The following is a 12354-nucleotide window of genomic DNA, read 5'->3' on the forward strand; positions in this document are numbered from 1 at the left end:
CTTTGCCAAATTTTAGACACATTACAGAAACATAAGAGCTTCTAAAAGCATCTTGGCCATTTGGCAGCTGTTGAAACACATCCGGACATATTGGAATATTAGGATATATATTATTGGACTGGAATATTAGAAACTACATGTGTAGAATCCCCAGTCAAAATTGCACTCACACAGTAGTCCTGAGGAAATAAACATTTTTGTCAGTCTTTTTTGATAACTTGCAAAAGTCAAAGTTTCCAGAGAATAGATTCAAATGAAAAAAGAAAAAGAAAAAAAAACTTGTGTAATTTATCAGGAGTGATCATACTAAATGCAAAACAGAAGCAAATGAACACACAACTGGGGTAGAATGTTTATTAGAATTTGCAATTAGCGATGTAACATTCACCTACATGACACAAAGGAAGTCATAAATATGCTAATATGCACAACTCTGTTGAAATGAGCTTCTTTCATCGGGGGATGATATCCACTGATATATCTCCATGTAGTTGGATAGGGATGAATGCACAGATACCTGTCACTCTGATGACACAGTAAATAAAAGTACAAAATAAACAGAGTCCATATCAAATATTTAGATACACGTAAAAAGAAATTAGAAATAAGTCAGAAGAGCACTGGATAATTAGCAAAAAGCTAAAAGTAAAGAAAAAAAGCTTTGTAATTCACTGCACTGCACTGCACCCGTAATAGTATTGTTTCCGCTCCTGTACACGGAGTAACAGTGCTAAGTTGGCAGATAAAAGTGCATGGCTTTTGTATTCAGATTAATCACTTTTTTAATCAGAAACCATACGAAGACGTGTGTGGATGCAGTATGTAGTTTAATTTTTCTGACAGTGTAGTCCTTATGAAAAGAATCAATGTACAAAACCATCACTGGTTAAGAGGTCATTTTATGATTTCAAAAATCAATGAAATTCTGTTAGAATTAAAAACAAGAGAAAGTAAAGTAATGAAGGAAAAGAAAGCAGTAATAACTCTATCACTGTACCAAAGTGGTGTTATGGTCATTATGTCATGCTCCATAAGTGAAGTCTGTTAAAAGTGGGAATCGGCTGTTCCGCTTGTTATTCAGATGGTCACCGTTTTGTGGCCTGAGTTTGATGCGCAGGGAAGGGAGGAAGTGAGCTCAGCGAAAGGCAGTAGTTGTAGTTGAGGTGAATATGATAATGTTGATGGTGAGGATCCATAGTTGGTAATGGTAAAAGAGGGGAGGTCATGCAGCTTGAACCAGAGGAAAGTAAGGTCAGAAATGCCCTTGGAGAAGGAAGTTTCCATCACACTGCTGCCTCTGGCTTGGTGGTGCTTTAGGTAGGACACAGGACTGAAGAGGAAGACAGAACAAACTGCCTTGATATAGTTTCCAACATCCAAGAAGTTCAGACAGGCAATATTTCAAGAACAGAAAATGTCCCTGTTTTCCACTGTGCTGTGTAAAATGCTACAAAAGTGAGTAGAAGACTGTGTTTGCATTTACCTTTTAAGATGTAGTCGGTCAGCAGTGTAGGCACCTTCTCACTGTCCTCCTTCATGGCATAGAGTACTGCATGAAAAAAGCAGACAACAAGGCTGAATGTACTACTTCTGCCTTTTATTTGGCTCTATTACAGATGTTCTGGTGTGGTCTTACTCTTTGTGAGCATCTGCAGGTCATCAACAGATGGAGGGGTGCTTTTCTTCTCATATGGAATAACCGTGTTTAGGTACTGAAACAGAATAAAGGTTCAGAAGGCTTTCTCAGACTAATAAGAGAGTAATAAGTAGCCTCTGTTAATCTGAAGGATTACATTTCTCTCTTTTTCTTTTCTTTTAAATTAGACTTTTTTGTTTGTTTGTTTGTTTAAATTAGAATTTTGTTCAACCAAAGTGAAATCAAGCTAGCAAGTTACTTGTAGCTTTACATTACAAGTAACATGAGAGTAGTATCAATTTGTCAAGCTACTTTTGACAAAATATCATGAAATTCTGTTAAGTCATGGAAATGTGCCCTGGCATGACATCAGCCACCTTCGTACTACTGAAATACTGGATTAAGCCTGAAGTCACCAGGATTAGTCCGGCTCCTGTTTTGCAGTATAGCTCTAAGAACACCAAACTTTTAATCTAAACTGTCCATCATTGCAAACCAATCTAAGTACCGAGAAAACCTCTGTCAACATACAGTATACAGTTGGAGATCTTCACCCTTACACCTGCTGGTCTTCTTTCCACAGTGCATTAGCTGAGTTCAGGCCAGCTAAGGTAGCCTTTATTTTCTTTGCACCAGTGAACCTTGAGAAGTCAAAACCATGTAGCTGGTTCCAGCTGGTGGTTGCAGCTGTTCACCAGAGGCATCTAACAGGCTTTCTAATTTCAGGAGGTTCTCTGACACAGCCGACTGGCCATCCTTACGCCTAAGGATGGCCAGTCGCCTTACACTCACGGCTGAATACAAGAACCAACTGTTCACTTACCGTCTAATGAAACGAGAACGCCTAAATATGTCATTATATAATTTGTTCCATCTGTGAGTATTCATAATGGGTTGGCTCATCTGTGCATGTTTGTTTGGGGTTTTTTGTTTTTTATTTAAAACATTTAAACCTTACCTGCTTGTCATTCCCTGTGCTTCCAAATGTCTGTCTGATGCCTGTTTGTAGAATGTTGGAAATTCCCTCCATGCTGAAACGCTGTAGGACACACACACATACAAAGATATAGTGACCATTATTACAAACTACCAATTCATATGACAAAATTCATTTTTTAAATTATTCTTCAGCAGATTTCAGCATGGTATCATTGTGCAATTTATTGTATATATTGCATCCACTTCCTTAAGCCATCGGTACGCTCATATTAGTTCAGTAACAGAGAGTAAGGTACCAAGAGCCAGACTCACAGCACTCAGACTGCTGCTACATCGAATGGAGAGGAAATCCATTAGGCAGTTTCTCTTTTGCTGGATAGGACTGCACTGGGCAGTTACGGTACATAGATGATGGGTCACAGCCACTTTATAATCTTTCCTGGAAGATAATTTAGAGGCTAATGGCCTTTATACTAACAGTTAAAGAGGATGGGGAAAGGAAGAGCTTGCAGGCATTCTCGTTTTACCTTTCTGTAATTTACAGTGAAAAGTTTAAAAAAGAAATCTGCACATTCATAAAATGCCTCATATTGTTAATATTTGAGATTAGCACCATTACCCACCTTAACAAGCATGGTCCCTGTCTTCTGGCCTGTGGAGCTATCGTTGCCTCCATTCACGGGCACCGTCCCTCCCCCCTGCAGGCTCATGGCCTTGTCCCGACGTCTGCGTTTGCTGCTGTCTCGTTGCTCCTTCTGCCTGTTCTGCACCTCCATTAGTGCCGTGATGAATGTGTTCTTCACCTCTTTCTCAAACTCCAGCTCATCACGACGAGCCAACTGGCTGACGAGCTCCTCTGAGTACTCACGGATGGCGACTTCCACCCGGTGCAGCAGCTCAACAAGCGCTGAGCTGGGCATCAGGCTCAGGCCTGCAGGATGGATTTGAGAGCGGAAAGGTTGTGGGAATCATTAGAGTTAAGCAGGATGCTAACAGTAAAATAATATTCTTTGAATAGTCTGACTATTGGGAATCGGTGCCACTGTGACAGTATTAATTACCAGTAATGTATACTAATGCGGCCCAGGGTAATTTTGCTATATGAATAAGGTACTGTTGTATGAATAACATAATGAGCAGTCCCTGATGATAGCTCAGCGTATAAAGGAAGGAAGTGCAATCAGTATTTTTGTAAAAAGAACACAAACAAAACAGCAGCTTGGGAGAAACATTTCTGACAATGCAGCTGGTACAGTGTAATCATTATATTACATCGCAGATGCCTAAAGACGTTGTCTGTGGCTGCTCATACTGTAATGCTTTAGCTGAACTGGGAAGTTTTTTTGAATTACAAATTTGATCATGTAAAATGCATGTTGAGGCAGAAAATAATATTATATTACACCCACACTAGATATAGTGCCATAAAGTCCATTTACTGCACGTAAAGTCTCCACCATTTAAAAAAGAATTGTGAAATAACAAAATGAATACATGAGTGAATATCGATTTTGAAATTCCATCTTCATCCGCTTATCCGAGGTCGGGTCGCGGGGGTAGCAGCCTAAGCAAAGAGGTCCAGACCTCCCTCTCCCCAGCCACCTCCTCCAGCTTGTCCGGGGGAATACCAAGGCGTTCCCAGGCCAGCCGAGAGATATAATCTCTCCAGCGTGTCCTGGGTCTGCCCCGGGGCCTCCTCCCGGTGGGACATGCCTGGAACACCTCGCCCAGGAGGCGCCCAGGGGGCATCCTTGCCAGATGCCCGAACCACCTCAGCTGGCTCCTTTCGATGTGGAGCAGCAGCTGCTCTACTCTGAGCCCCTCCCGGATGGCCGAACTTCTCACCCTATCTCTAAGGGAGAGGCCAGCCACCCTTCGGAGGAAGCTCATTTCCGCCGCTTGTATCCGCGATCTCGTTCTTTCGGTCACTACCCACAGCTCGTGGCCATAGGTGAGGGTAGGGACGTAGATCGACCGGTAAATTGAGAGCTTCGCTTTTACACTCAGCTCCCTCTTCACCACGACTGACCGGTGCAGCGTCCGCATTACTGCAGCCGCAGCCCCAATCCGTCTGTCGATCTCCGGCTCCCTTCTCCCATCACTCGCGAACAAGACCCCGAGATACTTGAACTCCTCCACTTGGGGCAGGAACTCATCCCCGACCCGGAGTGGGCACTCCACCCTTTTCCGGCTGAGAACCATGGCCTCAGATTTGGAGGTGCTGATCCTCATTCCCGCTGCGTCACACTCGGCTGCGAACCGTTCCAGTGCGAGCTGGAGGCCCTCACCCGATGAAGCCAACAGAACCACATCATCCGCAAAAATCAGAGATGAGATTCTGAGGCCACCAAAGCGAAAGCCCTCCGCCACTTGGCTGCGCCTAGAAATCCTGTCCATAAAAATTATGAACAGAACCGGAGACAAAGGGCAGCCCTGGCGGAGCCCATCACCCACCGGGAACGAGTCCGACTTATTGCCGGCAATGCGAACCAAGCTCTTGCAACGGTTGTATAGGGATTGAATGGCCCGTAGCAATGGGCCAGACACCCCATACTCCCGCAACACCTCCCACAGGACACCCCGAGGGACACGGTCGAATGCCTTCTCCAGGTCCACAAAACACATGTAGACTGGTTGGGCAAACTCCCATGCACCCTCAAGTATCCTGGAGAGGATAAAGAGCTGGTCCAGTGTTCCGCGACCAGGACGAAAACCGCATTGTTCCTCCTGTATCCGAGGTTCGACTAGCGGACGAACTCTCCTCTCCAGCACCCTGGCATAGACTTTCCCAGGGAGGCTGAGGAGTGTGATCCCCCTGTAGTTGGAACACACCCTCCGGTCCCCCTTCTTAAAGATGGGGACCACCACCCCGGTCTGCCAGTCCACAGGCACTGCCCCTGATCTCCACGCAACATTGCAGAGACGTGTCAACCAAGACAGCCCTACAACGTCCAGCGCCTTCAGGAACTCGGGGCGGACCTCATCAACACCAGGGGCTCTGCCACCAAGGAGTTGTTTAACTGCCTCAGTGACCTCGCCCCCGGAAATTGGCGGGTCATACCCCTCATCCCCAGACTCTGCTTCCTCCTCGGAAGACGTGTCAGTGGGATTAAGGAGGTCCTCGAAGTATTCCTTCCACCGCCCGACAATTTTCTCAGTCGACGTCAACAGCGCTCCGCCAGCACTATACACAGCGCAGGTAGAGCACCGCTTTCCCCTCCTGAGACGCCTGACGGTTTGCCAGAATCTCTTCGAGGCAGTCCGAAAGTCTTTTTCCATGGCCTCTCCGAACTCCTCCCACACCCGAGTTTTTGCTTCAGCCACTGCCCGAGCCGCATTCCGCTTGGCCTGTCGATACCTGTCGGCTGCCTCCGGAGTCCCACAGGCTAACCAAGCCCGATAGGCCTCCTTCTTCAGCCTGGTGGCTCCCTTCACCTCTGGTGTCCACCATTTGGTTCGGGGATTACCACCACGGCAGGCACCAACCACCTTGCGGCCGCAGCTCAATGCAGCAGCTTCGGCAATGGAGACGCTGAACATGGTCCATTCGGACTCAATGTCCCCAGTCTCCCTCGGAATGCTGTTGAAGCTCTGCCGGAGGTGTGCGTTGAAGATCTCGCGGACTGGGGCCTCTGCTAGACGTTCCCAGCACACCCTCACTACGCGTTTAGGTGCACCAGGTCTGTCCAGCGTCCTCCCCCGCCACCTGATCCAACTCACCACCAGGTGGTGATCAGTTGACAGCTCAGCCCCTCTCTTTACCCGAGTGTCCAGAACATATGGTCGCAGGTCTGGTGATACGATTACAAAATCGATCATCGACCTACGGCCTAGAGCATCCTGGTGCCACGTGCACTTATGAACACTCTTATGTTCGAACAGGGTGTTCGTTATGGCCAAACTGTGATTAGCACAGAAGTCCAATAACAAAGCACCGCTCGGGTTCAGATCAGGGAGGCCGTTCCTCCCAATCACGCCCCTCCAGGTCTCGCTGTCGTTACCCACGTGAGCATTGATTTTGAAATTATTATTTTTATTTTTATTATTATTCAAATCTTTCTAACTGCAATTTAATTTCACAATAAGACCAAGGCTCTTTAATTAGTATACACTTCCCCCAGATACTTGAAAAAAATCATTTTATCAGCATTATTAAATACTTAATTTCCTAAAAAACACGTTTGTCTTTGATCCATGTATTCGTCCACTGTACAGTATTTACTTGTTTCATATAGTAAAATTCCCGAGAAAAAAAGAATGGTGTTAGAGAGTGTTAGCCAGTTATTTTAAAAAAGAAGACAATGTGAACAAAACAGCTGGTTTCTTCATGGTTTTGCGTAACTATTTTTAAATCCCTGTAGAACGGAACCGTGTAAGCTAGCGCAATAATTTTTTTTGCATATGAAACCAGAGGAGTTTCCTTCCACATATAGCTTTTCAAAAATTGCATAAAAAAATGCACTTTTTTGCAATTTATGTAGTTACTATGGACTTAATGCATACATATTATTACAATATGGGCTATAACAGTGGTATTGATGCATAGCAACTTGAAATACTCCCAAAAATGGCTCTACAGCATGTAAAAATATAAAGTAAGCTCTGGCGGCCTTGGTTCTATGGTAGGTCTTAAAGGGTTAAACATGAGGTGTTTCCACCACTTTGGTACATGTGACCAATTTGCAAGGTGAATATTGTGCAGGGTGTTCATATTATGACACACATATTGTGTCAGTCACGGGGCAATTTTTTTGTCATTACATTGCAACTGTGAATCTAAACTATATAAAAAGGCTTTTGACTCCAAATATCTATCTGTATCTGTAACCTTTTGAGTGCTCTTCTCAATGGTGGAAAAGTAGAAGTACAAATAGCGTAAAAGTAGCTGAAAACCACTAAAATATGGAAGCAACATTTAGATATAGTAGCCAAAAAGGAAAGGCTTATTTTACTCATTTAGTGTTGTGTGTGGCTTAATTTATTGTACAACCACCATTTTACTTTGTTTTTAATATGATGATTTCTCAGTGCAGCCAAAATTTCATGTTTGCTAAAGTTAGCTTGGTAATGCTAACTGACATAGCTGATAATCCCTGCACAGATGCGCATGTGCTGCGTGTTTAATGCTGTTTCTGTTGATGTTTCTTTAAGAAGGTTAACTAATTATTATTTACAGTTTTTAGTTGTAAAGAAAAGTTATTGACCTCTTAAACTCTCATCTTCAAACTAACTACGGTAAATGAGATAACTAATGTACACAGATGGATAGTTATAGTTGTATTTGTGACTTATTTTTCCCTGAACATTGTAGGGTGATGATAGTTTTTAGCTTTAACTGATGATAATACCAAATAAGAGAGTCACACCTTTGGTATTTTATTACTATCTTGAGGTATGTACCTTAATTTTGACCTAAAGGATGACTTTAATAGGAAATTATCACATTTCTGACTGCTACTTAACAGAAAATATGCACTTGTTATGAAGTCTAGTCTATTATATCTAGTCTACAAGGTAATCCTGAACGATAGCATTAGAATAAATTAGTTAAAACAGCTCAGTCAGGACATTGCATAAGTCAAATGAAAATAAGAAATAACCAGAAACATGGATTATTCACAGCTTTACCTTCATAGGAGCAGTTGTTGTTTGAAGCCTGTGACAGCTGCCTGATCTCTTCTAGCAGGGACAGATTGGTCCTGGAGGAGGAGTGACTGACCTCTTCCTCCTCATCCTCCTCAGTTTCACCAGGATCTGGAGAATTCTCCATCATTTCAACTATCTCCTCAATGACCTTGAACACAGAAATGGAGGGATTCACAAATAAACAAGCTGACCAATCTGTTTAAAGAGTTTACACCCTACAGGTATGACTGAGGATTTATCTATTAATGAGTTTCTGTGGACTTTACTTTTGTGTTTCTGTGTTTTTAAACTAGATTTTGTGTTGTTTCTCCCTCTTTTAATGTCAATGTACTTATTTTTATTTTAACTTATTTGCATTTTTCTGTGTAATTTTGAGTATGTATTACTTTAAGACATTTTGGGGGGTGTCCCCCTTTTAATCTGTAGTGGTTCAGTCCAGAATCTATTTGGGCTGTGGCTTAACCAATTAGCCAATTAGCCAGTACCACCTCGTTAAATTTAATTGGTCAACTTGTTTATTTGTGAAGGTGTGATTGGTCCACTTGGATTTTTTCTGTTTCCTGTTTTTTATTTAAACACAAACTGTTTGACATTTTGCAATGACGCTGATGAAGGCATGACGCTGATGAAGGCTACAAGCTGAAACGTGTTGGTCACAAAAAATTTGCCGTTCACTTGATTTTCACACACACACACTCAGACCTGATCTGCTGTGATAAGAGGTTCTTCATTCAGGCAGTTGGCATTGTCGTTCTTCTCATTCATCTCCTCCTCCTCTTTTTCATGAATCTGCAAATGATAAATTATGCCAACAGATTACTCTGGTGAGGATGCCAGCAAGAGTCAAATGCTGATGTCTTTGCATTGGAGTAATTGATGAAAATACACATTCAGAAAAAAAAAATCAATTGGTGTGTTTGAATGACAGCTCATTCAGGAGTTGTGTTCATTTTTTCCCTGCTCTGTCCAGCAAAAAATGGCAGACAGATTCACTTTGGCAAGTAGAGTAGTCTGTGTGAGCGTGCTTGTGTTCATAAAGTTTCTCCATTTAATGTTTAATAATGGGTGTCAGGAGCTCAGCCCCATCCCCCAGGACCTGAAGCAGTAGACCTGGGCCCCAGAAATGTAGAGGCCCTCCAGAGCGTGAGAGCCCCAGGTGGACCACCACAGGGACAACCGCAGTTCCCACTCAGAGAAGAGCAAAGGAGAGCCCTGGGGAGGGGTCACCCAGCAGCCACAGTGCAGACGCCCCAGGTGACTGCAGCGACAAGCCCACAGACTCCACTGGCTACACCGGAGCAGACCAAGCCCGAGACCCAAGGACACCCCAACCCCCACCAAGAGCAGACAAATCCAGGGGGCCCAGGTCCCACCAAGCAGCCACCAGGAACAAGCCAGTACAGAACCGAGCATCCAGACCCAGATACCGAGAAGTACCAATGCACCAGCAGATGGGGGCAACAGTCACTGGCAGGGAATGTGTCAGGGGGAATAGGCCCCCACACCTGAGGGAGCCTGAGAGAGAGAGGGGGAGTCTGACACGTACACATAGACAAACAGGCAGACACACACCCTCTTTGGAGACACACAGAAATGGATGCCGTACACACACTTTAAACTCCCAGGTCCAAACACCAATAACCCCCAGATAGGCAATCAGCCCCCAGATTCAGGCGATGCCTCCCCTTCAGTCTGGGGTGGAGACAAGCAGACCATCCTGGTGCCCACATCAGGAGAGCAGCCCTCCAGCCCAGACCCCAACTGGCCACTTGAGTTCATTTCAAAGTCTGATGTTTAAATATTTAAAAGGTTTTACATAATTTCCTGTTACATTACTATCACATTTTAAAAACCACTTACTCATTCCATTTTTAAAAGCATGTAAATAGACTGCATCCTGTTTACGTGTGGAATTGAAGGAGGAGGCTAGAGAGAGGGTGTCTGTCTCCTGAACCTGAACTGTGAGCAGGATCCACAGGAGGAGATATTTTTGGGAAATATCTTTACTCCTCACAACGTTTTCTGGACCTTTTACGTTAGTGATACATGAATCACCTCTGGTGGTCCACAAAGGTACTGTAGATGGGCTACAGCACTAACAGAACAGTTTGAAATGACTCGCAAGTATATTGAGTTAAATATTTTTTATAAATGTATTTATCGATATAAAAAAGTGAATAAAACATTCGAATAGCAGCTGGTTAGTTTGTGATATTACTCATTAGCCTGACCTAAATTTGATGCTCTTGTATTGACGTTTGTGTCCCAGTGGCAGATGGGTCACTATGACTGAGCATTAGCAAGCTGTAGTGAAACAGCTTATGTTTTTATATTTTTCAAATAACATTTGAGAAATACATCACTTTCTCTTGAACTTTTATTGAAGATGAATTTTCTGATTTTTAAGTTGGCTGCAGTGCTCGTGACTTTGATCATGGCTGCTCTAGCAACGTTCAAAACTTATGGGTTTCCATTAAGCCTCATCTATACTTTGTCTGTGGTGCTATTGAGCAAATAGATAGCATGATCACATATGATGGTGCATGTACCAAACATTTTTTAATTAAGCATTGTTACCACACGTTTTATTATCAACTTAGCATTTAACAGTTTATCCGTTCCTCAATGCTGATACAATAATGATAAAGTGATAAATATCCATGTTACAAAAGGAAAATCTATTTTGTGGCTCTACTCATTTCGAGTTAAATAGAACCACATTTTTATAATATTTAAAAAGTGTGGCAGGAGAAACAATCAGAGGTATAAATGCAGAGAAAAGATTGTCCTCACAGGAAGCTGTCATATGTTAAATATTTTGTGTCTCTCTAGGTATAAAACTTTTAGCTTGAAGGCATGAATGTGATACATTTCCACAGCCACCCTCTGCTCCTGTGATAACCACAGCTCCTCTGGCCTTCACCAGTCCAAACATGGCGTAGAACGCTAAGTGTCTGCTGTCCAGCTGAATCTGACAGGCAATCAAGGAAACAGAGGAGGAGGAGGCAGAGCTCAGCTGAATGCCAGACCAGTCACGAGTGGTCAGGCATGCTTTCAATTGTCAGCATGAAATGAATTTTACAGGAGCAGAAACTAGTCATACAATTCATTTTAGCACATCGAGATGGAAAATAATGACACACAGCATTTGTCTTTAAGAAAAGCATCATGATTATCCTTACAAACACAGAAATTAGTGAATGTAGTTAACCATTCATAGCAAGCGAATAGACCAACATGTAAATATTTGACTGTGAGGTGAATTTTCTGGGTCAGACGTGTCCATGTAAGGATGAAATGTATAAACAAACATTAGAGTGGACCAGAGAATGAGCTTCCCATTCATTCAGCACCCATATTACACCACAGTGCTAAGGATGCTCATCAGAATAGTTTGCTATCAGTTCAGTGTATTCGTTTATATTTAATACTAATTTACGGCAAGAGTAATCTCAAGGTGCTTTTTTACTATTGATGAGAATAAAAATTTGCATAGAAATAGTGCAAAGCTATTCCTACATGTATATTATATTATATTAATTCGATTTAAACTAAACATGAAGGCGTGGCATGAAATGTACCTCCTGGTCAGAGATATTGCCGTTGATTCCTTCCGAGTCGGTGCCGTCCCAGGTGGCGATGTAGTTGTCAGTTAGAGCATCCCACACACTGCAAAACAACACAGACCCATGTCAAAATGCAAACCTACTCAAGCAAATATCAAAAAGAAGTATAAAGACACAATTTTTGCCCTCAGCTTTTGCCCTCAATAGATTTGTTTTTCTGATTGTAAAAAGCCGTGTACTCAGCCCTATGTTCAGCATTCTGCAACTCAGTCAATATTTCATTGTGGTGGAGTTCAGGGCTGCAGGGCAGCAGTGCACAATAGAAAAGAAGTGCAGCTTACTACGTGTTAAACGGTATCCGCAGCAGAGATTTAGATAAAGTTCCTCACATCATTGTACAAAGTGTTCTCCAACTCTCCCAGCGTCTGTCTGAGGCAGAGTGAAGTAAAAACTGGGAGAGAAGTGTCCTTTGTGTCTGAGTGTGTGTGTGTGTGTGTGTGTGTGTGTGTGTGTGTGTGTGTGTGTGTGTGTGTGTGTGTGTGTGTGTGTGTGTGTGTGTGTGTGTGT

The 12354-nt window shown here is 43.1% G+C and overlaps 1 protein-coding gene across 1 annotated transcript in view; it reads right to left on the reverse strand.

The window, feature by feature from the left end:
- Positions 1-340: 340 nt before the first annotated feature.
- The window catches only part of fez1 (fasciculation and elongation protein zeta 1 (zygin I)), a 15150-nt gene continuing 3136 nt past the window's right edge, over positions 341-12354 (reverse strand). Inside the window, exons 2-9 of the mRNA XM_014340419.2 lie at positions 11803-11890; positions 8924-9010; positions 8204-8369; positions 3199-3506; positions 2595-2675; positions 1637-1712; positions 1484-1549; positions 341-1330 (exon numbers count right to left, since the gene is read on the reverse strand). Coding sequence (XP_014195905.1) covers positions 1314-1330; positions 1484-1549; positions 1637-1712; positions 2595-2675; positions 3199-3506; positions 8204-8369; positions 8924-9010; positions 11803-11890 — 889 coding nt within the window. The 3' untranslated portion in view covers positions 341-1313. The remainder of the gene's footprint in view (positions 1331-1483; positions 1550-1636; positions 1713-2594; positions 2676-3198; positions 3507-8203; positions 8370-8923; positions 9011-11802; positions 11891-12354) is intronic.

The sequence above is a fragment of the Haplochromis burtoni genome, unplaced genomic scaffold (genome assembly GCF_018398535.1).
Source record: "Haplochromis burtoni strain Fernald_Lab_line unplaced genomic scaffold, NCSU_Asbu1 Contig_360, whole genome shotgun sequence".
In the NCBI taxonomy this organism is placed as follows: domain Eukaryota; kingdom Metazoa; phylum Chordata; class Actinopteri; order Cichliformes; family Cichlidae; genus Haplochromis; species Haplochromis burtoni.